General features: G+C 42.3%; 1 protein-coding gene across 7 annotated transcripts in view; it reads left to right on the top strand.

Moving 5' to 3' along the window:
• Positions 1-23,473, top strand: part of NR6A1 (nuclear receptor subfamily 6 group A member 1) — a 189,771-nt gene extending 166,298 nt beyond the window's left edge. For 5 of the 7 annotated variants that reach the window (XM_030535644.1, XM_030535640.1, XM_030535639.1 and 2 more), the window contains 6 exons: positions 2,783-2,940; positions 3,902-4,129; positions 5,777-6,031; positions 12,615-12,736; positions 15,279-15,431; positions 16,495-16,583. In XM_030535644.1, the coding sequence (XP_030391504.1) occupies positions 2,783-2,940; positions 3,902-4,129; positions 5,777-6,031; positions 12,615-12,736; positions 15,279-15,431; positions 16,495-16,583 (1,005 nt within the window). Of the gene's footprint in view, positions 1-2,782; positions 2,941-3,901; positions 4,130-5,776; positions 6,032-12,614; positions 12,737-15,278; positions 15,432-16,494 lie in introns of all 7 variants that reach the window. The other 2 variants (XM_030535637.1, XM_030535638.1) reach the window with 2 other exon arrangements.
• The last annotated feature ends 3,653 nt before the right edge of the window (positions 23,474-27,126 follow it).

Raw genomic sequence — 27,126 nt, 5'->3', positions numbered from 1 at the left:
ACTATCCTGGAGCCAGCTAGGGGGATCTGGCAAACCGCAGCTACCTCCATCTCCATGCCCAAGAGGGCAGAGACATGGTACTCTGGCTCAGCCAAGGTGATGGAATTGCTCTTCTTTCAGTCTGCTCCTAATTTTTGGTGGTCCAAATGGCCGTCGAGAGTTCTAGGCAGTAACACCCTTAATCTACCCTGACTGATAAACAGGGCAAAGCATCTCAGCTTATTGGGAAGGGGAAAGTATTTTCTTCTAGCCTCTAGTTCAGAATAAGTTCAGCTACCAAGCATTATTGGCTAAGTATGACTTCCTGAACTATTCAAAATTCACAGACTCCATTGACAATCTCCCCCAGCAGGACAGAGCTCATTTCCAGGCTCTCATACAGGAAAGCAAAATGATTGCCAGGACTGCTCTTCAATCAGCAGTAGCCTCTGCATCAGACAGGACAGTCATTATCAATGATAATTGATCCACGGGGACAACCATACCGAACAAGGCATCCGGACATCTCGGAAGTCCGGATGCACATCAGTGTTCTAGAGCTATAAGCAGTTCGAAGGGCTTGCGAAACCCTTCTCCCATTTGTTCAAGGTCACCATGTGCTCAGTGTCGGACAACATCACAACCGGCTTTTACATCAACAAACAAGGAGCAAGCTCCACCTGCTCCTTCCCCCCTGCCATGTGCAGAAGTGGTCAGTCTGTGGAACTGGTGCATTGGCAATCAGATTGCCCTGTCAGTGTCTACCTCCCAGGAAACCAGAATGTGCTAGTGGACTGTCTCAGCGACACTTTGCAGTTGATCACAAGTGGGAGCTTCGTGACTTTGTGGTAAACAATATCTTTGCTCTACAGGGGATCCTACCAGGGACCTGTTCCTCCCCAACAAACTAGAAAGTGCAACATATATTGTTCTAGAGGAGCCCTGGGTTGCCACTCACAGGGCGACACTCTACTCCTTCCCTAGTCAGATGATCTGAACTAGGCCTTGAGTTTTGCCAGGGTTTGGCAGGGAAGGGCATGAGTTAATCTCATTGCCCTCAACTGGCTCTGATGGTTTTGGTTCCGACCCATGTCATTTTGGGCACCGATCACATTCCTACACATCCTAGTCTCCTGACTCAGGGGCATGGCAGTATCAGGCCTATTTCTCCAGAAGCCACAGATATTCCACTCATTCTGGACTATGTTTTTCCTTGGAGACAGCAGGTTTGCCTGTCGATTCATTATGGGTCTGCTTGGCAGCAATCAGTGCATACCATCTGCCTTCACAGGGCTACTTGATCTTTGCACACCCTCGAGGCCTTTTCAGAATCTGCTAGTCAATCAGAACCTTTCTGCCTATTTAAGAAGAAAAGGCCTATTGTTCAATGGACTTGAACCTTGTTCTCTAAACTAAGTCTCCTTTTGAACTGTGAGCTTCTTGCTCCATGTCTGTCCTATTCATGAAGGTTGCATTGCTCGTAGCTATCACCTCAGCTAGGAGGGTTGATGAGCTTGGGGTATTGATGGCAGGTGCTCCTTATTCTGTATTTCATAGGGACAGAGTTTCATTACACCTTCACCCTAAATTCATTCCCAGTGTAGTCTCTGCGTTTCACCTGAACCAGTGTATCTACTTAGCTGTGTTCTTCTCAAAATCTCACGCATCCTCAGAAGGCAGCATTCCCTTCATATTCAGCAAGCCTTAGCTTTTTACCTGCAGAGCAGATAAACAATCAAGAACTCCCATAGCAGAAAGGGTCAGGGGTCAGGCTATATCCTCTCAAAGAATCTCAAAATGGATCTCTGGCTGTATTTTGCTCTGTCAGCTGTTTAATCTTCCCCTCATGGGGTAAGAGCACAAGCAACATATAAAGTGTCACTTCAAGAGGTGCCTCTATTTAATATTTGGAAAGCAGCTACATGGACCTCAGTTCACACATTTGCTTGACACTGTCTCTTGGTGCAGAACTCCTTTGCTGATTGCATCTTTTGGAACAGTAGTCGTTCATTTGGCTCTGCCATCTGTGACCTAGCAATCTCTTCCCATTTGAGTACTGCTTGTCAATTGCCCACAATGGAATGCACGTAGGGACCAGCACTTGAAGAAAAGAGTTACTTACCTTCTAGTAACTGGAGCTTCTTCAAGGTGTGTGGTCCCTAACTCTATTCCACTACCCTCCCTCCTTCCCCTCTGCTTCAGATCTTCTCTGATTTGTGGTGGAGAAGAACAAAGTGGTTGGTCTGGAGAGGTGGTCAGTCTGCCCTGTGCTTTATCTCCCTTGTCAGAGACATGAGGTGAGCCGGGGCCCATGTATGAACCAATGGACGCTGCTTTCTAAATTATCCAGTTCCTGGCACGTGGAGCACATGCGTACTCTGTGGAATACAGATAGGGACCACACATCTCAAAGAACTCCAGTTACTGTAAGGTCAGTAACTTTCTCTTTCTGCCTCTCATTCTGGCCTCATTTATGCCATCTTTCTCCCCTAAGTAGAACCATGTTGACTTCACTTGGCTTGTACTGTTATGACTCTGGGCAGTCAAATAATTCTGTAATCCTTATTTAAAAACAAATCTCTCATTAGTAAAAAGTAGAAAAACAATAAGAAAAGTGTGGAAGTGTATTTGAACGTTCCTCCCATATAAAAGACCCCTCTCAAAAAATTCTAGGTTTTAGTAATTTTTCCATGCTAAAGTAGCAGTACATGTAACTCCAGTGGTATGTGCAGCTCAGTTCTGCTTAGTTATGTACTTGGCTGGAATAAGTTTGTCACTAAATGTAATAATTTTTACCCAAAAGATATCAGAGGAGGAGATTGAAAGAATTATGTCTGGACAAGAATTTGAGGGGGAGGCAAACATCTCTTGGAATAACAATGGAGACAGTGACCATAGTTCTCCCGGGAATGGAGTTTCTGAGAGCAACCAGCCATCACCTGTTTCTACTCCATCTTCAAGGTGGGAGTTTCCATTGAAAGAATTTCAGATGAATGTAACTGCCTGTATTTCCCTGAGGGCTACATTTTGGGCCAAAAGTGAAAATAAGCATTTTGTATGTGTAACGCAAACACATCTTGCAAATGCTGACCTCTTTGTGAACACATTTTAGCAAGAGACATATACACTGTGTTAGATCAATCCAGTGTGATCTGAGAGTAAAATTCTCATGAAAGAATGGCAAAGAAATGTTGGGTTAAAGGTCTTGACATTTAAAGCAGATATCTTAATCTGATTTAACACCACTTCAGATTATGAAAATCTGAACATTTTACACATAATTTACTTTTCACTATTAATATTGTCTGTTCACTTCCTTCCATTTCATTTTTTGTATGTTGAAAATGAGCTAGTCACCATATTTGATTTTCTAATTGCTACTTAGTTTGTCTTATTCTCAGGTTCGCATGCCCTAACGCAGTGTTTCAGTACTTGGGTTGCAAACACTGGAAAGAATGTTTAAATGTCAAACCAATGCACCCCCTCCCCTCCAACGCGCGCACACACTTCCATTGTCAGTTGTTTTAAAAATGTAAATGAAAATATTTTTATTCATAGGTTTTGTAAACCTCTTTATTCACAAACCTAAATTCTGGACCTTTCAGTAAGTAGAGATGGAAATGCTTAGCACAAACCTTGGCTATGTGGCTTAATCTAAGAATGCTTTCTGAGCAGCAGAGTTTCTAGAAAGTCACAGTAAATGGAACTAGCATGGAGGTCAGGCTGGACATGATGCAAGTAGGAAGCAGCTGGTCTACATGCTCTTGATTGCTTTCACCATAGAATTTAACCAGAAGGGATTTTTCATCCCTTTTCTTTTCTGTGAAGCATTCTTATTTCCATCTGTCCCTGAGCTGGATGACAGATTGTAATGAATGAGATGGAGTTCGTCCAGTCTATTAAATAGATCTTCCCTTTTCAGTAGGTCTGTGGAGCTGAATGGATTCACTGCACTCAGGGATCAGTATATTGGGACTCCAGTGTCCACGCACTATCAGTACCTACCGCACCTTTTTAACTATTCTGCTCACTCGGCTCTGATGCCCCCACAGACCCGAAGCCTAGATCCCCAGTCACATAGTCTTATCAATCAGCTAGTGTCAGCTGAGGACCTGGAACCACTTGGCACTCCAATGCTTATTGAAGATGGGTAAGTGCACATGGTTTGGGGGAGTGAGGCTGTCCTGAGCCACTCCTTTGCAATGCTGATACTGTATGTACTGTGTCTGCACATACACAGCATGTGGAACATGTAAATTAGTGTTATTGGGGGGCCACTTTTTGAGTATTAAAATTCAAAATAACATTGTATTTACAGATCTCTTAATTTTGCATGTGTATAGGTAATTAAATAAACTATGCCTGATTCTGAAGCCAGTAGCCAAAGAATGTCACCCAAGGGCTAGAGCTGAGACTGTGATGCTAATGTCTGAAGGCTGAGAGGATCTATTTCACAAGTTATCATAACCCTAGTCCCAGATTTGGACCTTAGCGTCCAAAATATGGGGGTTAGCATGAAAACCTCCAAGCTTAGTTACCAGCTTGGACCTGGTAAAGCTGCCACCACCCAAAAAATTAGAGTGTTTTGGGGCACTCTGCTCCCCCCAAACCTTCCCTGGGGACCCCAAGACCCAAATCCCTTGAGTCTCACAACAAAGGGAAATAAACCTTTTCCCTTCCCCCCTCCAGGTGTTCCTGGAGAGATACACAGAAGCAAGCTCCGTGAATCTAAACAGAGGGACTCCACCTTCCCCGTTTCCAGTCCTGGAAAACAGAATTACCGAGAGTTAATCTCTCTTCCCCCCTCACCCAGAGGGAATGCAAAGTCAGGCTAGTAAATCTAACACACACAGATTTCCCCCTGACTTCTTCCTCCCACCAATTCCCTGGTGAGTACAGACTCAATTCCCTGGAGTTCCCCACTAAAGAAAAACTCCAACAGGTCTTAAAAAGAAAGCTTTATATAAAAAGAAAGGAAAAGTACATAAAAATGGTCTCTCTGTATTAAGGTGACAAATACAGGGTCAATTGCTTAAAAGAAATATGAATAAACAGCCTTATTCAAAAAGAATACAATTGAAAGCACTCCAGCAACTATAGACATGTAAATACAAAAAAAACATATAAATCACTATCTGATCTTTTGTACTTACAACTGGGAAACAGAAGATTAGAAAGCAGGAAACAGAAAAAATCACTTCTCATAGCCGAGAGAGTACAGGCAGAAGACCAAGAACAAAGGACTCACACACAAACTTCCCTCCACTCAGATTTGAAAAAGTCTGGTTTCCTGATTGGTCCTCTGGTCAGGTGTTTCAGATTACTTCTTTCCAGGTGAAAGAGACGTTAACCCTTAGCTATCTGTTTGACACAAGTGAAATCACTTTTCTGTTTTTTGCATAATATTTTGCACATCTCCGGAGTACAACGTCAGCTCTCTTTGTAACTGGGAAGCAGCAGCAGCTTGTTAATCTCTCTGATATCCAGGTCTGCAGGAGGCTTCCTGAGAGCAGAGCTGCTGGTGGAATGCGAAGATTGCTAGTTAGATTCAGTCAGCATCTTCAGGGATGGCATTCGTCTCTGGGGAGAAACACAGGTGCCAGGCATAGTACCTTTCATCACCTGTTGTCTGCGAGCGCAGGAGCAGAGAAGCCAGCAGTCAGTCTCTGTTCTCACCACTGGGTGACACTGTGGTCACCAGGAATCAAGACACACACATTTTATCTTGTTATCCTGGTGCCTTGTGTTCCAATGTTTTTAATCCGTTTTTGTGTTTTCATGTTAACTGTGCCTGCAGGTATAAAGTGACTCAGGCCGAGCTGTTTGCATTGCTGTGTCGTTTGGCAGATGAGTTGCTTTTCAGGCAGATTGCTTGGATTAAGAAGCTGCCATTCTTCTGTGAACTCTCAATCAAGGACTATACTTGCCTGCTAAGTTCCACATGGCAGGAGCTGATTCTGCTGTCCTCACTAACCGTTTACTGTAAACAGATCTTTGGTGACCTTGCTGATGTAACCTCCAAGTACTCTCCCTCTGACGATGAGCTGCACAGGTGAGGTGGTGGGTTAAATCTTCTGGGGCTGTAGCAGTATCTAGTAATGGGCGTGTGTGTGTGTGTCTGTTCCTGGCTCTGCTACTCACTCACTGTTTATCTGTGGACAAGTCTGGCATCTCACTTTCCCTCTTGGTACGAAGGGATTGTAGTCCCCACCCTTATAAAAGATTTCAGAGTGGTTTACATGTACGTGTAGGGATCATTGTTCAAGAGAATATAAAAATTTTTTTGGTGGGGAGCATGTGGGCGAAGTATGGGGAGGTATCTTCCCTGTCTATCCATCTCAAAATCCCTGTGTGGGGTTGGTTGTGTGGAACACCCTCTGGATCTTCTCAGTCAGCTGCCAAAGGGTTGCCTAGGGAGTGATGCCTGCCACTCCCCAGGAGTAGGGTGCATTCCCTTTGTTCTGCCTGCAGCCCTAGCCTCTATGCTGTCCTTAGCCCCCTCCATCCCGTGAAAGCCATTTAGATGTTTGAAACCACCTAAAGTCTGTTTGGGGAGGTGGGCGATTACTCAAAACTGTAATAGAAATAGACTCCCTCCGGAAAACCTTGTGCACAGGTTGGCCTCCTCTCAGTGTTCCCCATTCAGACTGGCTTGCTGAGGGATGTCACTTCAGCTCTGATCTCAAGGGTGACAGGAATAAATGGGAGCTTGAAGTCGAAAGTCTGTTACATTGCAATAGTTAAATCCCACAAAGCCTTAGTTGGTGTGAAGAATTATGAATGGGGATATAGATCTTGTGTTAAAGGGCCCTTTTGAGATTCATAGCATAGGCTTGGTTTTCAGAGGTGCTGAGCCCCCGCAGTTCTAATTGATTTCAGCTGGAGAGATGGAAACTCAACATTTCTGAAAAGCAGACCCTAGACGTGTGAAATATGTATTTCTAGCACACATGATGCTCTTTGGATCTTACAGCCTACCAGCACCACTTATGCTGTTTGTTACACTTCATTTCACGTTGGGACTGTGAAACTAAACTAGTCCATTTCACTTTCAGTTTTGAGTGCCTGAAGTACCTCACATTAGGCACCCAAAATCACAAGTCGCTAGACTAGAGGTTTGTCATAGTTTTCCCTCAAAACTCAAAATTTCAATCAGCTTTGCTATCACTTTTGAAAATCATGGCCCATGCTCTTGCCACATGGTTGTTATGTTTGGATTTCCCTGTATGCAGAGAGATTCTCAAAAATCTCTTAATTTAAAAAAATACAATTCTATTTAAATGAGGGTTTATACCTCTCGCAAGCCTCCTGTTTTTATTTGTTTTATATAAATGTAGGGTTTAAACTTGTCTCCCTTTAAGATGACTCATCTAGAGCTAGTCTACACAGAGTTTCTGTGCTAATTTACTTACTTCAGTGCTCAAACTGTGTGCACGAGGCCTTAAATAATTCTCAATTGAAATATCCTTTTGAAACCTGAGAGAGTCGAGAAAGGGCAGGTCCTGTGAGATTTATCAGAGTGAGAGATCCCATGACTTCAGTTTACTTTTGTCACTGAAATGGCTGGTTTCATTTTCTTCACATCCGTCTGAGCGTATATAGTTCACAGAAGTTTGCCCCCGACTGTTCTGGTGGAATATAGCAGATTTCTTAAGCATTCTTCTGAAACTCTCTAAGAATCTTCAGTGCATTATTTCAAATAGACTGCTTTTTATTAATTGTTTCCTCAGGGTTTATATTAAGACGCAATGAAATTAAAGAGCAGTGAACTTTAAGCAAAAGTTTGGGGTAAAATGATCCATTTTTAGATGTTTTAACCCAATCAACCAACAAAAGCTTGCCCCTTTGGCCTTGCCGAACACACTGTAGCACGTGCAGAACCTGTGCTATGAGGGTGAGGAAGAGGGGCACAAATTAGAAGTAATCCCTGCACGTAGCACAAAAAAGAATATATGGCCCAAGACTGAGCAGCTGTACCCTCTAGTTCTAGGTTCGTCAGTGTCATTCCTTTTAACTACTGAAGATCTCCCTTGGACAATGCAGTTTTCCCAGCATTCTGAAGAAAAGCAGAGAGTGATAACCTAGTGTCAAGGCCAGTTTTCCCATAGAAATTCTTCCTTTCTTCACCCTACGATTGAGAGGAGAGCCCCTTTATGTGAGGAATTACTCAGGCTCAAAGAAATAAGATATAAATATTGTAAATAACCACAAGATACAAAAGCTTGTTCGCAAAGCTTTCCAGTTAGAAGCAGAATGAAGAACTTGATCACACAGCTAGTGACCTTGTTTCCACAATATTACGTTATTAATTGCTATTTCATTGTTTTTTATTACATAAATTCAATGATGTTGCAACTTAGCTGACATTGCGGAGGAAACAGTGCTATCTGATGCTCCCAGTGATGACCTGCCTTAATTCATCATCTTGGTCAGTTTTCTTTCTTCTGTAGTCCGAAGTTCCAGACGGACTCTTGTTTGGATAGCAGAGAGACTGACAGCCTTGTGACAGAACATTTGCAGGATTTACTTAACTGGCTGCCCAGCCTCCCTGTTAATATTTGACCTCCTCTGGCTCTGCCCTTGCTGGAGCTGGTCGTTGTGCCATGGTAATTATAGGATGGTAAATCTCGAGTGTCATTTTATAAATAATCAGTGATCTAATAGGGACATTCACAGTGCAATGAGGAGTCTCTCTGTGAGAGCCAAGCACTTACTCCTATGCGCAGGTTTGGTTATGCTCAAGCTCTCCCTCTCAAGGCCCCAAAAGTTGACATGTGTATAAAATATGAGGCAGACCCGAAATGAAAGAGAGATAATAAAGGAGTCTTCTTAACCCTTCCAACACTGGCAATTTCTAGGCTGCCAGCCTCAGGGATGCTTTAGAAAAGATCTGTGTATTTATCCAAGGGGTTAAAATAATAGATGTGTTTTGACAGTGGAATGGTTCCTTTTAACCTCAGTTACTGATTCAGCATTTAAAGTATCACTAATTGATGTTAGCAAAAAAGTGGAAATGTAACTTTACCAGGCCATTTGGGAGGAAGGAAGAATGTTGTGTGTGATGCACAGCTGGGTACCCATTCAGTCATGCAGTCCTTGTATTTCAGAGCATTTTATTTATAGCCTAAATATCCATGTATAACAGGGCAGTAGTAATAATACTAAGCTGTTGTATTAGAGTGAAAGTCTTAGCAGCGCTCTCCCATGTGCTCCTGCAAGTGCACTCCTGTCCTCCTATCTTCTGTGGGAGCCAAGTGTCCCTGGCTGGCTCCTCCCTGACTTTTTAACAACTGGTGAGCAAAAAAGATCTAGGCTTATTAAAGATGTTCTCCCCCCGACCCCAAACCACACCTTGCCTTTTCATTTTTTATGTTTCATATTAAATCAGGTGTGTGATGTTTCTTCCTCTAATCAACCTCTGCCTGGACTCTGGGATTTCACAAGTTTGATAGACACTGGCCAGCTCAGTGCTGCCCTAATGAGTGTGTACTGCTCCAAGTTAATGTTGGCTTTGTAATGGTCATTTCTATCAACCAGCTTTCTTTCCGTGGTACAAACAGTGTTTATTGCTTCTCCAGCAAGTAACACCAGAGGCCATCTCTTCTGAAGCAGTCACTGATGTCTTTGCTTTTAAGACCACTCTTCGTTGAAGCATAGATCTGCATGATCCCCTCATATAAACGCATGTAACCCCAGTGAGTTCACTGGTATTACCTGGGTGTAACAGAGGGTTTTGTTTGGCTCTCTCTTCATGGTAGAGCAGCTCACCGTAATGATTCTCCAATATTAAGGAATGGCTGTTGCAGTCTGAGATTCAGGCTGTCTGTTACCCAACTTAAAACAATATTCTGACCTAAGATACCCTGGGACTTAGAAGGTTGGAGTTTATTTCTGTTCCTGGTCGGAACCCTGACTGCCAGTATATAAGTAGATGAAAAATGAATAAATATGATCAACTTTTTCATATTTTAATTCTGATTTAAACTGCTGGCAAAATGGTCTGTTTGTTTTCTAGATCTAATGTTTAAATCTCTGGAGTCTAGTAAAAATGCAAATAAAATGCATGGCAGCTTGAACTTTTTACTGTTGCTCCTGATAATACATAGCCAGGAATTAAACTGGTGTAAAAGTTGTGAGGCAGACAGTGTGTGGAGGAGTCAGTGCTCCAGAAGGAATAGGGCTGTGCAAAACAGAACAGCTTTGTTTGAAAAAGGGAGGAATGCATGCACAGAAAGCCAGGACAGTGCTACTGCAAGATGAGCAAAGAGCTCTCCTGGATTTATGGAAGTGATGAGTGGCTGGTAAAAATGTGCATTCTCAAAAAACAATTAGACCCAGCAGAGGATTGTGAGTGGTCTCTGTGCTCATTAACTTCTTGAGCTTTGCAATCTTGCACCTGCAGGATTTTTAATGTCAAGTTGAGAGCAAGAAAATTGTACAGCTTTAGATTAGCCGACAAGGCTTTCATCACTTACAATATTACTTCCCTGAAGAACTGACCTAAAGTTCAAACAGCTTGTTTTCTCTTCTCTGAGGCCAAACTCCACCGTGCATTTTACAAATAACTTTGAAGTAAACAAATACACGTGCCAAAATAAGATGATATTCAGTAAAAGGGATTTTATTTTTGTTCAGAGATGGCTTTCTAGCTGTGCTCTGATTGTGTACTGTATAATGCCAGAACACACAGCTGAAGCTTTCCTGAACACTTCTGTCTCCCTGCTGAAGATTTATGCAGTGCCCCATTTCTTCAAAACTAGCCTTATTGCTGTAAACCACACGTAGCAGGGATGGCTGCTGGCAATTTGCACAAATAGAACACTCTGAAATATGCACTCTCTACCTTCAGAGTCTGATGAATGTCACTTATGCCATCTTTTTGTCTACTGTCCTGTGATCCAGTGACCTGCATGCGAGGGTCCTCTCAGGCTCCTCCTTCATAAATCTAGGATTCCCTACAGGACTAGGACTCTTCACTAGAGCGTTTCCATTGAGCTCATTCCCATAGCTCTTAAGAGACTGGACTATGGTGAGCCCTTCCCAACCTACTATTACATATCCCGCCCCATTGGCGAGTTCTTTGGGCAAGTGTCCTAGCTCAGAGAGAGATCTGCAGCTTATTGTAAGCAAGCTACCCGTACTGTGTGTGTTTTCTTTTCTTGGAAAGAGTTCAGCTCCTCCTCCTGACTCGAAAGTTGCTTGGATGTTCTGTCTCTCATGCATCAAACTCCCACGTTTGCATGTAATCTCCTGCTCACCTGCTAGGTTAGAGCTCACATCTGAGGCTTTGCTCATCAGCACATATCCATGTGCCCTCCATGTGCAGTTTCATTCTGACATGGTGGGGTACAGCCATGCTGATGGAAATGGGGGAGGAAACTTGTGCCCAAATGAGACAAACAGATGACTTTTATATCACCTGTACTCGTGACATGACCACATTGTGTGACTGGTGAAAATCTCAGGTGAGATGGTCTAACACCCTATTCCTCCAGCACTGCCTGGCTTGGAGAAAAGTTCAAGCTGGGGAGGGCTAAAAGAGGGCTGGAGTTGAGAGAGAGAACTGGGGAAGTGCTGGGAAGCTGAGTAGAGGAGGATGACGTGATTTTTTTTTCTTCAGTATAAAGCCTTAAGAACGAATGGCTGTGCTGAAGCAGGTAGAGTGCTGTGTAATGTGATAAATGAGTGCCCTGGATCCAGAGTGAAGGCCTACGGTGTCCAGGACCAACCAGCAGGTCCTTAGCACATACTGAACCTGGCTGAGCAAGCCTGATTTTTGCCAAGTCTGTTCCAAGGTGAGCAGCAGGACAGGAGGGACTGTCTATTCATTCCAGATTTCTAGACTGATTTCTAAATAAGAGCTTCTAAGAAAGATCAGCTGAAAGGAACCACTACAACTTTTGAGGTTTTCCTGTTCTTGTTTTCAAACCTTCCTTTGCCCCGCAGCCTGCATTTTGTGATGAACACCCTGTAATAGTGAGTAACTATAATGTAGCTGGAAGTTGTATAGATTTCGCCAAACTTCCTAGATGGACCTGCACAGCTGATGGGTCATAAAATACAGTGTAGCTATTACTGAGTGTATAGTAATAATAATAATACTTTGCACAACCCTAGAGTTTTCTGTGTAAGGATCATCCCATTTCACAAACTAGTGAATTAAGCCTCACAACAAGCCTGTGAGGTGAGAAAATAACATCATCATTTAAATATGGGGAAATTGAAAGAGAGGATTAGTAACTTGTCCGGGGCCATGCAAGAAATCATTGACAGAGCCAGGAACTTCTAATACTTGTTTCTCCCAGTCATAGCAGCCTAATACCATGACCATGCAGCACTTGTCCACAAGCAGCTATGCCAATATATACCCACATGCACCTGCAAAATCCCCATTTTACTTAAAGGTCTGATGTAACTGGCAAATATGATGGTCTGAATCACCTGATCAGTTTTGCTTCTCGTGAATAGTGCTAACAGACCTGAAGCATCTGGGGCTCTGAATTATAATGCAAGGCATTAAGGTCTTTTAAATGCCATAGAGTTTTAGTAAGTCACTAAGCTCCCTACTGTTTAATTGCAAAGGGCCTCTCCTCTTTGAGTACTGTGTTGTGTGCATCTGTCTCTCTTTCCTTCAGATTCAGTGAAGAGGGAATGGAGGTGATGGAACGGCTGATCTACCTCTACCGCAAATTTAACCAGTTGAAGGTCAGCAATGAGGAGTATGCATGTATGAAAGCCATTAACTTCCTAAATCAAGGTGAGTGGCGGAAGAAGGGGATTAGTCCCACGGGAGTAAATGGCTAGTCAATAAGCTAGTCAATCTTTGCTTCCTTTGGATGATGGGAAGAGAGAGAAGGGGTCCTAAATCCAAACTGAAATAGACACCTGAGCATTAAAAGGTTTTTGTTTTTGCCATTGTGCAGTTAAAGCCATATGTAGTGTGTGCTATTTCAGACACCTAAATGAAGCAATTGTAGAGGAAGTGAAAGGATTCACTTTGCTTAATCAATTTTTAATGCCTTTAATCGTAGACACCAAGGACAGTATGTGCGTCATTTTAAATATGTACCTACTTTACCAGCAGCAAAATAAGAACAGAGCAGAGTGACTGATGAAATCTTTCTAGATAAGGCCTGAATGACTGATTACCTACCAGCTGTTGTGGCAAACTTCTCACCATGCACAAGTGCATCTCATCTGAAAATACTGCTGCTCATGGTGGAAGGGTCTAGGCCAGTGACACTCAGTGGTTCAGGAGCCAAATTAACTATCAGCATTACCTGAAAGAGCCACAGTCATATGAATTCACTCTGTGTGTAATTTAATTTTATTTTCCCAGTAAAATGACTGACCAAGTATCATTTTATCAATTACAATTGGCTAATAACATAGTAAAAGCATCCTGATTGGTTAATCACTTAGATGGGGTAATAATTAAATCATAGTGTTTTAAAAGCATGTGCTGCAAAGAGCCACAGGAGTTGCATTAAGGAGCCACTTGGGGCTTGTGAGCGTCCGTCTGGGTATCACTGCTCTAGGCATTTTCTGACAGGCGCAATCAAGACAACCAATTTGCATCACTTTTTTCCAGTTTAAGCTGTTAACTTTGTAAACCTTTGTGCGCTAAATGTTGGATAACCTCCCTGGCATTGTGTCCTGGATTTTTCATCAGTGTGATTCCCTTCACCTAATACCTTTATCTGACGTTTTTTAAGAAAGTGAGAACATGCATTTTGTCCTTTTTAATATGGTGCCTAATACAGGACTGTCTCCATTTGTGGTCACACACAGCATTTTAGAGCGGTCAGTCACTTGTGTTATGAGACTCCTAACTCTTCAAAATTCATGAAGTCAGCACAGAAATAACATGCAAATGGATTCTGCAATGGCAGTCCAGGGTGGGAAGTTGCTGATCTTTTCTCTAAGACTCTACCATGCTGACAGGATTTGGAAAGTTCAGTTTCTTCAGTAACACTTGTGTATGGACCACTCCAGTCTGACACCGTGGTGTGATTCCCATGTCAGTACTAAGGTGTGCATGATGTTGTTGAGCATCTATGAAGCATGTTACCGCAGTTTTGTGTATTGCTTGTACATGAATGAAAACAGCTATTGAATGGCACTAGTTTCAAAAAGCAGTTCAATAAATAAGTACCACTGGGAGTTCTGTGTACCACAAGGAAATGTTCTGCTTTGCAAGGATATGCTGAAATCTCCCTCCTCCCACTGGTTATACCAAGTGTTTTGTGCTGACACTTCAGTGTGTGCCCGCCACAGATTCCGGTTAGCTTCCCTGGACAGTTTCCTGCCACTGGATGATGGATGACTTTAGCTGTCTCCATTGTTTTCCAAAATGTATTTTCATTAACTTCCTGTCTTCTTTTATTTTGAGTTGGAGTTTGCAATTTTTTTATGTGGAATATCTGAAAATTATTTTTAAAGGCCAGCTTTTGGACAGCAAATAAATGCTCCTTCCCTTGTATAGTATTTCTGAAGAACAATACTGAGCCTCAGAAGAGTTGCATATTTTGTCTATTCTTAATTTATTGGATCCCCTCCCATGGCATCAAGTAGTATATAAATGTCATTGATCATGCTGAAATACATTCAAAGGGACTTTCTCAAATAATTTTGCTAGCAATGAAATATCTACTTTTTCTTTGTGTACGTTGCTTGACATTTCGAAAAGCTAAATTTTAAAATAAAAGCTTGGCAAGTTTATAAAGCTCAAGTGGTGTAATTCCTAAACAGAAGACACCCTGAATTATTGATCTGAACACTTCCCATAGAGCTGAGATGATGTAACTAGAATCAGCATACTTCTTTCTATGGAAAATATTATGTTGCACCCCGTGTTAGGCCTGAAAGCCTTGACATATAGCTACTTACGAAAAGAAAGTAGAGATTTAAGGTTGGTAGAGCTGTTATCTTCTGAAAGGTTCATGATCTCTGAGCATGAGCAACTTAGAACATTATATGTTCTCATCCGTGTCCCTTATGAAAGGAAGATCTTGTACCCTCACATCTAATCTGAAGTGTATATATATAGGAGATAGTCATTACAGTATGTCCTGGAGGAGAGGGTGAAATTTTAATCCTGTGGTGACTGTAAACTTGAAGTCTCTGCCCAGTAGCACTGTATAATTTAGATAGATGTTGTTAGACTGTGTTTTATAAATGGATTTGTCCTTCCATTTTACAGTTGCTGACTCGAATAGTGATGAGGGAAAAATATGAATCTGGTTTTGTTCTAGTGTTACAGCTGTTCCCAGTCACTTAGTTTTTATGTTTTCACTCAGACATTAGAGGCCTGACTAATACATCCCAACTGGAGCAGTTGAATAAACGGTATTGGTACGTGTGCCAGGATTTTACAGAATACAAGTACCCACATCAGCCAAACCGTTTTCCGGATTTAATGATGTGTTTGCCAGAGATACGATACATTGCAGGTAACTTTTTGATCTCTTCTCCCAGCTGGCCCCTGTGTGAATCATTAAATCTCCTTTAAAGGAGACTTTCTTCTTTTTATAATTAAACCCCTATCTACTTGGCTGGACAGCAGTGCCAGCGTGGGATATTTTCTGTTTGAGCCTTTCTCTACCAGGATAAACCCCCCATATCTTACCCAGTGCAATAAAGCTGGGTCTGTGTGGGACCTTTTCTGTTTGAGCTTTGGAAGCCTGGCATCTAGTAAGAAGGCATATTCTTTTTTTCCACAAATAACGAGCTCTCCTTAGTATCTTGATCAAAACCTCCTTAGGGTCTTTATTTCAGACCCAACTCTGAAATGTCTTCTCTGCTGCAGAAATAACCCTGCTCTGTAGATGGTATTGGCCTGACAGGAAGGAGCTTGCACTGAGTCTAGGGATGGCACTTGCATACGATGGTGAAGATCACAATATAGAAGCCTAGATAGGCTTGAACAAAGTCCTCAGATCTGAACTTCCCTGGAATATGGGTTACTGAAATGTGCATGTGAATTTTCCATCTCAATGCATCATTAATTGGCTCTGGAGGAATTATTCCAGGATCTTCGTGAGAACTTTGGTAGCTAAATGTTAAGATAATGGACACAGGTTATTTGGGATTGGAAAGAAATGTTCTTCCCTAGGGCAAGTTGATTTGGATTTGTGTGTTTCACCTTCCTCTGTCATACCAAGCAGAATTGTCCACTGGGACCTGGTGGACACATCTCACACAATCTATTCACTGTGATTGACAGGGGAGGTTGACAGAGATGGGATGTAGTCCTTCCCATCTTCTATAAATATGCCCCCATTATGGGGAAATCATTTTCATTTGACTTCACCAACGCACTTAGCTTCTATTCCACTATATAACACATCTGTTGTTTCCAAAAGAATATCAAATATCTAATGTAGTAATTGGGTGATTTACTGTTTCTCTAAAGGTTCAAGGTGAAACCATCTCCAATGTCACCAGCTTGTTGGAGATGAGCATTTCTGAAATCTGGCTCAGGAATGGCAGCTAATTCTGATTCTTTCTTAACAGGAAAAATGGTGAATGTTCCTCTGGAGCAGCTGCCCCTCCTTTTTAAAGCCGTTCTTCATTCCTGCAAGACAAGCGTGAGCAAAGAGTGAGCCTCATTGCCCCGAACCCATGCCTTACTCTGGTGCTTCTGGTGGGGAACTGGCTCACATGTGAAGAGAGAGCGGAGGAAAAACCATGATCAAGGCAGTAGGGAGCTGCTGAGACAGGGCGGCAGGTAGCCCTGTCATTGTAGCAAGAATCTTTTTTTTTTTGTTTGTTTTTTTGTTTTTTGTTTTTAAACTTTTTTCCTATATATTTATTTCACGACAGAGTTGAATGTATGATCTTCAACACAGTGCACATGGTTCTGTATGAATGCAGCAGATGCATTCTCTTGCAGTTTACAGAATGTGAAGATGTTTAATGTTAGTGTTTGTTAGGGTTAGTTCTTTTGTATTTGGGGGTCTGGGGGCCGATATGACTAAGACTACCTCAATGAGAAGATGCTGTTCACGTACTGATCATTCCATGATTCATATCCAAAGTGTTTGCCTAAAAAGCAAACTGCCTCACTCCACTGGGAGAGCTGTTAGCATCCCAAATGCTGGAGTGCGTTGGAGTGTGAGCGTCAGAGAAGTGCCAAGCTTCAAAAAAGATAAGTGGGTGAGAAGGTGTTACACCAAAACCAGAATTTGGGTACCCCCGGAATAGCCAGCCTGTTTGTTGTTATAATCAATCTGTTCTCATTAAGGGTGGGTCTCCAGGGTGGCTAAAGGAATACTTGGAGGACACAGATACAGCCACGCATAAATTATTGACACAAGAAGTGTTCCAAAACAAGGCACCTTTTATTGAACAATTTCTTGACATAGTAACAATCTAAACACACATCCCTTATAACAAGTTAAAGAGCACCTCAAACCACATTGCCTTATAGCTTGAAACAATACTGAGTGGATGCTCCCTACTTTAGATGGTCAGTCTGTCACAGATAGCTGACAGCCATTTTGAGATGTCCATTAATTTTTACATGTATAAATCCCTTTCACAGTCAACACACATGCATACATCTGCATTACCCCCGCCCCACACACACACATGCAGACACTATACTATGCTATGCTATAACTATACCTGTTACTCTGTCTGACAAACTTACTTAGCTGATGGCACAGTATCTTTTCCTGTTTTCTTTCTGTCTCCCACTCCTCTGCTGCATTCTTCTCTTCTCCCACTGCTTACTGCTGCTTCTCCTTCGTCTCACCCTCACCTCTTTCACGCCTTCCCCTGCCTTCTCTGCTCAGCTGCCTTCTCAACCTCTCAACTGTCAGCTGCTGCTGACTTTTATACCCTACTTTGCTAACAGTCACACGTCAGTCATTCCATTTGACTGTTATTTACCTCAGTGTTATGATTTGTCATTTGTTGTTTACTACCTTCTTTTTCCTGCCAATTCCTAGTGCTTTGTGACCTGCAGCTGTCAGCCAGTGCTGGAGTGACTCTTGCTTATTCAGAATGAAAGCCAGGAATCTAGAGATTTTAAAATGGAGTTTCTCTGGTATCACAAGGAGAAATGAAGTTTAGCTAGTTGACCAAAAAAAAAGTCTTCCTCGGTTTTCAAATGCAGCTCTCATGATGTAAGTTGGGTCCCCCTGAAATTCTGTCACGAGAATTGCAGCATTCCAAGACTGAGAAAGGTCCTTAGCCCATATTCCCCTTCCCTGGGCTATACAGAATTTGTTCTCTCTCTCTCTCCAACTGATGCATGATTATTCTCTCACGACTCTCCTACCAAACTGGAATTGTGTCGTTGTAATTAATAACAGGCTTTGAATGGGGAGGCAGAAATAAACCAGGCAGACTGCAAATAATTTAATTATTGGCTAAATGCTCTCTCAGAATCACAAACTGGAAAAGCATTCTAAGAAGCCAGGGCAATATATGTTCTCCATGGCTAGATCTGGCCTAGTTTTTTAAATCACTCCAGTGAAGATTCCTACTACAGTAGTTACAAGTAATTCACATCAGCGAACGCTTCAAACCTATAAGCTTCTGTCCCTCCTGTGGATAAAATAAATGTGACTTCCGATAAGAGATTTCAGTATCCTCTGCTATTGGCTGTCTGTTGAACCTTGGAGAACATATGGGTATAAACCAAGTCCTGCATGTACCATTTTACTGCATGGAGGGGAGTGTAGTAGGAAAATCTGGCTGGCTCTTAGTACAATTCATGTATATTACTTCTAAATCTCCCAGAATTTAGATGTTCCCCCTAGTAACTTCAGTCACTTGCATTACACCAAAAATACTTGAATTGCTGCTGTTCAACGTGTATTACTGTCCGTTTAGCCTCCGTGTCCTCCATGGCTTCCTGTATCCACATGATTGCTGGTTGCGGAAGATTTTCTTTCTGTTTCCATCATTCATATATTTATGAAATCTCACTTATTCTAACAGGCAGCCATGTTGCCTTTGCTGAATTTTCTGCTGGGACCCTTAGTTGTGAATCTGTTGTTTTGAGTGGTTACATTAGGCTGATTGAGACACTTTTGAATGTTAAAGAACCTGTTATTTTTAAACTACCTTCAGTTCTTCAGGAAACAACTTCTGCTCTTCTGGGGTGGGAATAACTATCCTTGCCATCCTCTGTCCAGTCATGACACATTATAGTGTATGGCACAAATTAAATATGTGGTCAGGAGAAGCAGTTTTTCCTTCTGAACAAGCACCTGCTCTCTGCTGAAGTACTGTACCTGCTAGTGGGTAGAAATGAATTGAGTGAACAGCAGTAGCATATCATTCAGTCCAACCCCAAATGCTACCTACAGACGAGTGTAATAGCAGCCCAACAGCCGTTGGAACTTGCTAGCTTGGCACATCTCTAGGTTAGTCAACAGTTATTCTGTACAATCAGTGCAAATGGATCCTGCCTGCAAGAGATGAAGACTGCTCCATCCAAAACCATCTCATCGGAGACAAGCTGTTGACTAACTATTTAGACCAAAGGCAGTGCTGCTGTCTTTAATTCTGCTTTGTGAATCTTCCCACTTGATTTTTTTCCTTGCTTTAGGTAGTCCACTAGCTGCTGAGATACTCTCTTAAAATAAGATGTTACGGGTAACAGCTGCTGGGATCAGCAGAAGTCCACTTTTATATGGCTTGATGAATCCAAAGTTAGTTTCATGAATCTTACTTGCTTTCTGTTTATAAAATGAGACAAGCACATATTTCTCAGGAAAGTCTTCTGCATACAGTAGATACCTCAAGTCTATATGGGAAGATTTTAGTGTGTCTGTTTGTTTCTAAGTTAGGAAGTATTGCCAGCTTTAACTTTCATTTTCAAATAATTCCACATGATACTTGTATTACAGGTTATCTTCTGGCTTGCTTACACATTTCAGGAATAATTTAACTGCACAGAAGTAATCTTACTCCAAAGTTATTAGATGAATAAGGGTTTGTTTTAATTAGAAGATCTCTATGCTAAAATTAGAAAACTTGTTTTTGCCAAATACCTGACAAAAACATCTATTTTGTACTCTGTCCAAAATGAATTGACTCCTCAGGAAAATGCTGCGCAAATGTTTAATAAACTTGATGGGGGTGGGGTGGGGGATGTGCTACTACTTGCAACTGTGTAGACCATTTTTGTAAATGTTGATTGGCAGCAGTATCTGTTAACAAACCCCTTGTATTGCAGTGAGCATAAAAGCTGTGTTAAATTCACAAGCAAGAATGAGACTAACATACCGAACCAGAACCTAACTCGCTGGACAGTCATTAATGTCTTCTGCACCAAGTCCTCTAATGACTTGTGTTTTTTAAACAGGGTAAAGTGAATGTGTTGCATTGCAAACTCAGGTATTATGATGAGAAGATAGGAATGTAGCTAGAAATGTAGCGACATTAGGTCAATCACTAGATGTACTTGTGAATTTGGTTTGAAGGACATCCTACAAAAGTTGGAATTGTTTCTCCAAAACTTCACATAATATTCGGTTTACAGGGAACCATATTTTATTTGTGCTTAATGCTAGTTGGGTGAGGATGTTCATTATCATTGGTATCTGCTGTTGCTTATCTGGCCTTCTGTCATAGAAGACTCAATCAACAATAATCATTTTTGGTGGAATTTTCTGCCAAGACTAGTCAATATTTCTCTCCGGTTTGAAAGATAACTCAATTGATCCCATCCTTTCCTTCACAGTATTTGTGCAAATGTAAATCTGAAGAGTTTTTTTTAATCCAAACAGATTTTTGGATATTAATTTGAAGTGCATATGCTCACATATTCAGAGAGGGACACAGGCCACTGCTTTCAGTGCTGAAGGAACTGGACTTAAATGCCAATGACTTGGCACCACAGGCCATGATTAAAAGCCCACTGAAGTCAGTTGGAATCTTTCCATTGCCCCTCAGGGCTGTGAATAAGGCCATAGAAGCACAACTTGAGCTGAAAGAGTAAATTTTTACTTCATTAGCTTTAGCAGTAGTAGGCTTTTATCCTCTGTGGGGATCAGCTACTAGAAGGGGACATAACTCACAAGCCAAGTGTGTCATGCCAGCAAGAAGCTCAAAGCCAGTTATATCTATACGTTGTTAGTTTTATAAACACCATGGACTTTGGGTTCTCACCAAGGGGTCTCACTATCAGGTTTACACTCAGCAGCACTAATACAAGGAGGCAAACTTACAACCAGAGATGACCCTGTGGCTGCCGAAAGTGGGGGGCGGGGGGCGCAGAGTGAGGGCAGCAGCTTCAGCAGTGTTACTGAGCATGCTCAGTCCAAGCCAAGCAGCAAATCGGAGGGAGGAAGCAGGTGACTCTCCATGACCCTCCCCCTGTGTCACCTCTGCTTACAACCATGTATAACACATTCAGTTGTCTGTGTGACACTAAACGTTCCTTTAGTACCACTGACATCTCGAACTGTCTGTGCATCAAAAAGTCTCATTTCTCAGGTTGGGGCATAGGCAACAAAGCACAGCATTGTCGTGCTCTCATTTCCTGCTGCATGTCAGGTTTGTGTATTGAATTGTCTGTGGGGAAGACAAGAACCTTCCATGGGCCGTTACAAAACATAGGACATTAAGGGAAGCTACCCGTGCAACCCCAACAGTGCACACATTGTGTGAAGAGATGAAATGCCTCTTCCTAAGCTGTGCCCAGCCACCTGAATGTATGAAATACGAACAGCTAGTAGGTATCATGTGTTAGGAAGAAGCTGAAGTCTTCATTACAAATATTAATTTCACACGTGCAGTTACCACTCTTTGAATGTTAATATCTTGGCTGCTTTAACCCTTTCCCTCTCACTCCTAAAGCCTTTAGACAATGCTTTAGAGTAACGTGCTTTTCAATGGTTAGTGTAGCTGTCCACTTTCCCATGTCTTCAGTTACTGAACTTTCTTATCCACAGTTGCATAGGCATAAAGACCAAAGAGCAGACCACACCTTTGAAAACTTATCAATTAAAAGGTCTTTTCCAGATGCAGCTCTTGTGGGTTAAATGCTCAGTGTTGCTGTGTATATGTGGCAGTTTACAAGCTGAGTACTGAATACCCTCATCATTGAAATGAAAATGGCCCTACTGTGTCAGGTTTGTCAGTTCAGATATTTATTGGCCACTCGTGAATCTGCAAAATTGGGCTGGACTCTGGCAAAATTCACTTCTTGCTTCCAGCCAGCTCAGTGCCCCAGGGGAGCCTCTTCCCAATGTTGTGGTGCTTTTGCTTCTTGTTGGAGCCCAAAAGTGCAAACGCAGCTGCAGAATTGAGGTGTTGGAGGTAATCCCTCAGAGAGGCTCAGGTCAAGAAGTGGGGAAAGGGCTGAGGGGTTCACTCTGCCTGATCTGTTCCTGTGTCCCTCCTGAATATGTGTGCCTGAGCACTGGGCTGGACTCCGCTATGCACAGGGCTGACCCTGAGAACCTGCTAAAGTAAATGAGAAGGTTCACAGGAAACGGGATTTTTCCTTCTCCTGAGTAGGAAGATTGGAGACTGCTTCAAGTCTTGCTTGTTGTCTGCCCCGTATGTCCCATACTCCATTATATTGCTGCATTACAGGATCTGTGTGCTGGTATGAACAAACTCTTCAGACTTCTGCACAAGCAGTGATGAAGTCATTTCTGCTTCTTGGTTTTAAAAGTCCTGTCCTTCAAACCAATCTTTTTTTAAAAAACTTGAATTTCTTTTATCTTTAATACTTTTAAAAAGGAAAACAACAACAAAAATCCCTCCTGTGAATGTGCTGTCACCGTTGGTGGCTCTTCGTTGGTTTTGATTTGAAGCTATGATGTGGTGATGTTATTTCTGTATTTCTCAGGATAAGAAGCGGCAATCATCCCTGCCACACAAAAGGCAGGAGAAGGGGGGAACTTGGGGAAGTAGTTTAAGTATGAAGCGAATTTGTAAGTTTTAGATGATGTGTAAATCAAAGATAACAATACATAAGATGTCAGCGTCAAGCGGTGGCGTTTCTTTGGGTTCTCGATGCGTTGCTTGCGACGCGCACAGAAGCTCAGGGATATGTATTTAAATGTGACCCACTGAAACCCTAATCTTGATGTTGCAACAGTAGCTTCTTTCGTGGCCTGTTTGGAAGCCCATTATGATCTGAGTAAGCATCTCCACATCTGGATTTTAGGAAGAAAAATCTGGCTTTGTTTGTGGGGAGTTTTTACATCAGTGGCTTGTGCACAGTCAGGAACAAGAAGTAACAGTTTCCTTCAGATCCACATTGCCTGTTCTGAGCTATTGCAAATCGGTATGAAGACACCCTGAGTTACATCAGGTCAGATGCTGTGACTGTGGATTATAATCGTTAGCGATGTCAGTCTGTCAGGGCAAACTGGTGAGAGAATACTGATGTGTTGACAGGAGAAAATGTCCAAGATGGTTGCAAACTACAGAGGAAATCATGGGATGGCCTGGAGGTGGCCTGTAATACCACCCCCCTTCCTCCTCCTCCCCCAATTAAGGCTTCACTAAACTTAACAAACAATAAAATATAGAAATGCCTTGCCCTCCCCCACCCCAGTGTACCCAACAGTGCCCTCTGCCGATCTTGATGAGTATCTTTAATGTGACACCTAGGGCTGTCAAGCGATTAAAAAAATTAATTGTGAAAACTGTTGTTAATACAGAAACATTTAAATATTTTTGGATGTTTTCTACATTTGAAAATATATTGATTTCATTTACAACACAGAATATAAAGTATACAGTGCTCACTTGATAATTTTTAATTCAAATATTTGCACTGCAAAAAAATAAAAAAATAGTATTTTTCAGTTCACCTAATACAAGTACTGTAGTGCAGTTTCTTTATCATGAAAGTTGAAGTTACAAATTTAGAATTATGTACCCAAAAATAAAACAATATAAAACTTAAGAGCCTACAAGTCCACTCAGTCCTATTTCTTGTTCAGCCAATGGCTCAGACAAACAAGTGTGGTTACATTTGCAGGAGATAACGCTGCCTGCTTCTAGTTTCCAGTGTCACCTGACAATGAGAACAGGCGTTCTCATGGCACTGTTGCAGTTGGCGTTGCAAGATATTTATATGCCATATGTCCTAAAGATTCATGTGTCCCTTCATGATTCAGCCACCATTCCAGGGGACATGTGTCCATGCTGGTGACAGGTTCTGCTTGATAACAGTCCAAAGCAGTGCGGACCGATGCATGTTCATTTTCATCATCTGAGTCAGATGCTACCAGCAGAAGGTTGATTTTCTTTTTTGGTGGTTCTGATTCTGTAGTTTCCGCATCAGTGTGTTGCTCTTTTAAGACTTCTGAAAGCATGCTCCACATCTTGCCCCTCTCAGATTTTGGAAGGCACTTCAGATTCTTAAACCTTGGGTTGAGTGCTGTAGCTATCTTTAAAAATCTCACATTGGGACCTTCTCTGCATTTTGTCAAGTCTTCTGTGAAAATGTTCTTAAAATGAACATGTGCTGGGTCATCATTCAAGACTATTATAACATAAAATATATGACAATGCGGGTAAAACAGAGCAGGAGATGTACAATTCTCCCCCACGGAGTTCAGTCACAAATTTAATTAACACTTTTTTTTTAATGAGCATCATCAGCATGGAAGCATGTCCTCTGGAATGGTGGCAGAAGCATGAAGGGCCATATGAATGTTTAGCTGGCTACAAAAGTGCCATGTGAATGCCTGTTCTCACCCTCCGGTGACATTGTAAATAAGAGGGCAGCAGTATCTCCCGTAAATGTAAACAAAACTTGTTTGTCTGAGTGGTTGGCTGAACAAGAAGTAGGACTGTGTGGACTTGTAGGCGCTGAAGTTTTACACTGTTTTGTTTTTGAGTGCGGTTATGTAACAAAAAAAAATCTACATTTGTAAGTTGCACTTCCACAATAGAGATTGCACTGCACTACTTGTATGAGATGAATTGTTTGTCATTTTTACAATGCAAATACTTGTAATCAAAAATAATGTGCACTTTGATTTCAGTTACAATACAGAAGACGATATATATGAAAATGTAGAAAAACATCCAAAATATGTAATAAATTTCAATTGGATTTCTGTTTAACAGTGCAATTAAAACTGCGATTAATCATGATTAATCTTTTTGAGTTAATCGTGAGTTAACCAATTAAGCAAGAACCCTAATGACAACATCACGTTCTGAGAAAACGTCTCTGGGTGCTCAGAGAGCTCCTGGCACGCTGTGCTGGGTGAACAGAGGTCCCAGAATTGTAGTAACACTGGGCACTTCTGCATTTCCCTCTTCAAAGCACTTTACAAATGGCTTGTGCTTTCTCCTTCAAACACTTCATTTTAAAAATGTAATAAATACAGTGCCAGGCTCCGTGATGGCACCCTGAGGACTCTGCCGTCACGCGCTTTGTAAAGTGCAGCTTTCTCACTGCAGACCTCCTAGGGACTAGGTGCATTCCAAGTGCTTTAGAATTGTACTGAGAGAATGTCCAAACCAGCCCTATTCCCTGATTATAATCACCCCAGGTCGTCTCAGGGCTTGTCAATATGGACACGTCATATAAATCTACACCACCATCCTGCTGTGCACTAACTAGCCGCCCCTGCTCGCTGAAAGGTCCTGGTACACTTTCCCTACTGATGGCTGAAACAGCAGCAGGTCAAAGTACACTAGGGAACTTGAGTGCACAGCACCATGGTCTGTACACTAACCTTGTGCACTGTGCAGTGAGGTCCATACAAATAAGCCGTCAGATGGGCAGAATGACATAATCAGACAACAGTCAGCAGCCATCCCCAGTCAGCAGCCTGGTGTGCCAGTATCTGGAAGCTTGAGCTTGGCTGTCCATGCTCAGAGATGTTAGCCTACGATAGGTTTATTCTCTCACTTTGGGAGAAAAGTCTGACTGTGCACTGACCACTAACAAGTGCCTGAAAGAAGCAACATGGTTGGGTGGAAGAAACGCCACCAAAGACAGAAATAAATAAACCAAACGACATGCCGATCATCCTCAGCAAAGCCTTTTGTGATTGTTTTCTTTCATTTTATAAAATGTCTTGTAATAGTTGATAACATTATTGACTCAATTTCCATACCAAAACTACCTCTTGTGTGACATCCTGTTTATCATCTCAAAGGGATTGTGTGAAAAACAAAATACTGCTCCTCTTTCTGATGAAAAATGTGGAGTGTAAATGTCTTTGGTTTTGTTGCTGTTTCGATTTAGTTGTTGGGTTATTGGTCCTTTAACAGTTGCTGCAGCAGCATTTGAATGTTCGGGTGATGTTTTGTGATTCTGTTGATCAGACCTGAAACTCCAAGCACCACCAAGGTGGAGATGCCTACTGGGCTGCTCGGGTTTTGCTGAAACTTCAGTGAGTTTCACTTAGGCAATGGCCACCTTCAGGATTTCCCATGGTGTCAGCCAGCCATATCACTGCACCAGTGCAAACCTCTAGCACACAGGCACAGTCCCCGCTGGCTGCACTGGTGCAAATCACCACGTGTCCCCAGACAGCAGGAGACCAAGAAAACCAAAGCTTTGCACTTTTCTCCAGAAGGTGCCCAGGCCTCTCCAAGTTGGTTGCTGTGCTTTGCAAGGGCTACCTGCAGCCCTTGCCCAACACCCCCATCTGGTTTGGTTTAACACACCAAGTATGAGCTGGTTGGTGCAAAATGCAGCTTTCACCAACTAAATTGAATTTCCTCTGACTACATCACTGGCATCTCGAAAGCCCTAGAACAGAGCCGCACAATGGGCACTGAACAGATTCATGACATGTATGCATTACGTTGGTAGCCAGGGATTTGCTCAGGGTCCTTGTGCACATGTTCTGTGTTACCGACATTTACAGCTTACAAAGAAAATCAGTCCAGAAACCATCCCTGTTGCATTGGCCCTTTGTCTCGCCTGTTCCATGTGGCATATCTGCAGTCAATGTGCCTTCCCCTCACATTGGGACTGGGCCCTGTCAACAGATGTGCTGCAGGGGATATGTTTTCATTCAGTCAAGCACAGCAAAGCTTTTTTCCCATGATCCCTTGCATAAATCAGGGAAGCAGGATGTCACCTCAACATAACTAAGAGTGTTTGTTTAACATGCTCGGAGCTGGAGTCTAGACAGGTTAGCATGGCTGGTCCCTGCCTTCCTCCCCATGGATCCCAGCTGCACCTCGGGGGCT

This window comes from Gopherus evgoodei, chromosome 16, assembly GCF_007399415.2.
Source record: "Gopherus evgoodei ecotype Sinaloan lineage chromosome 16, rGopEvg1_v1.p, whole genome shotgun sequence".
Classification (NCBI taxonomy): domain Eukaryota; kingdom Metazoa; phylum Chordata; order Testudines; family Testudinidae; genus Gopherus; species Gopherus evgoodei.
The sequence above is the reverse complement of the archived record's forward strand: the minus strand, read 5'-3'. Positions and strand labels throughout refer to the sequence as shown.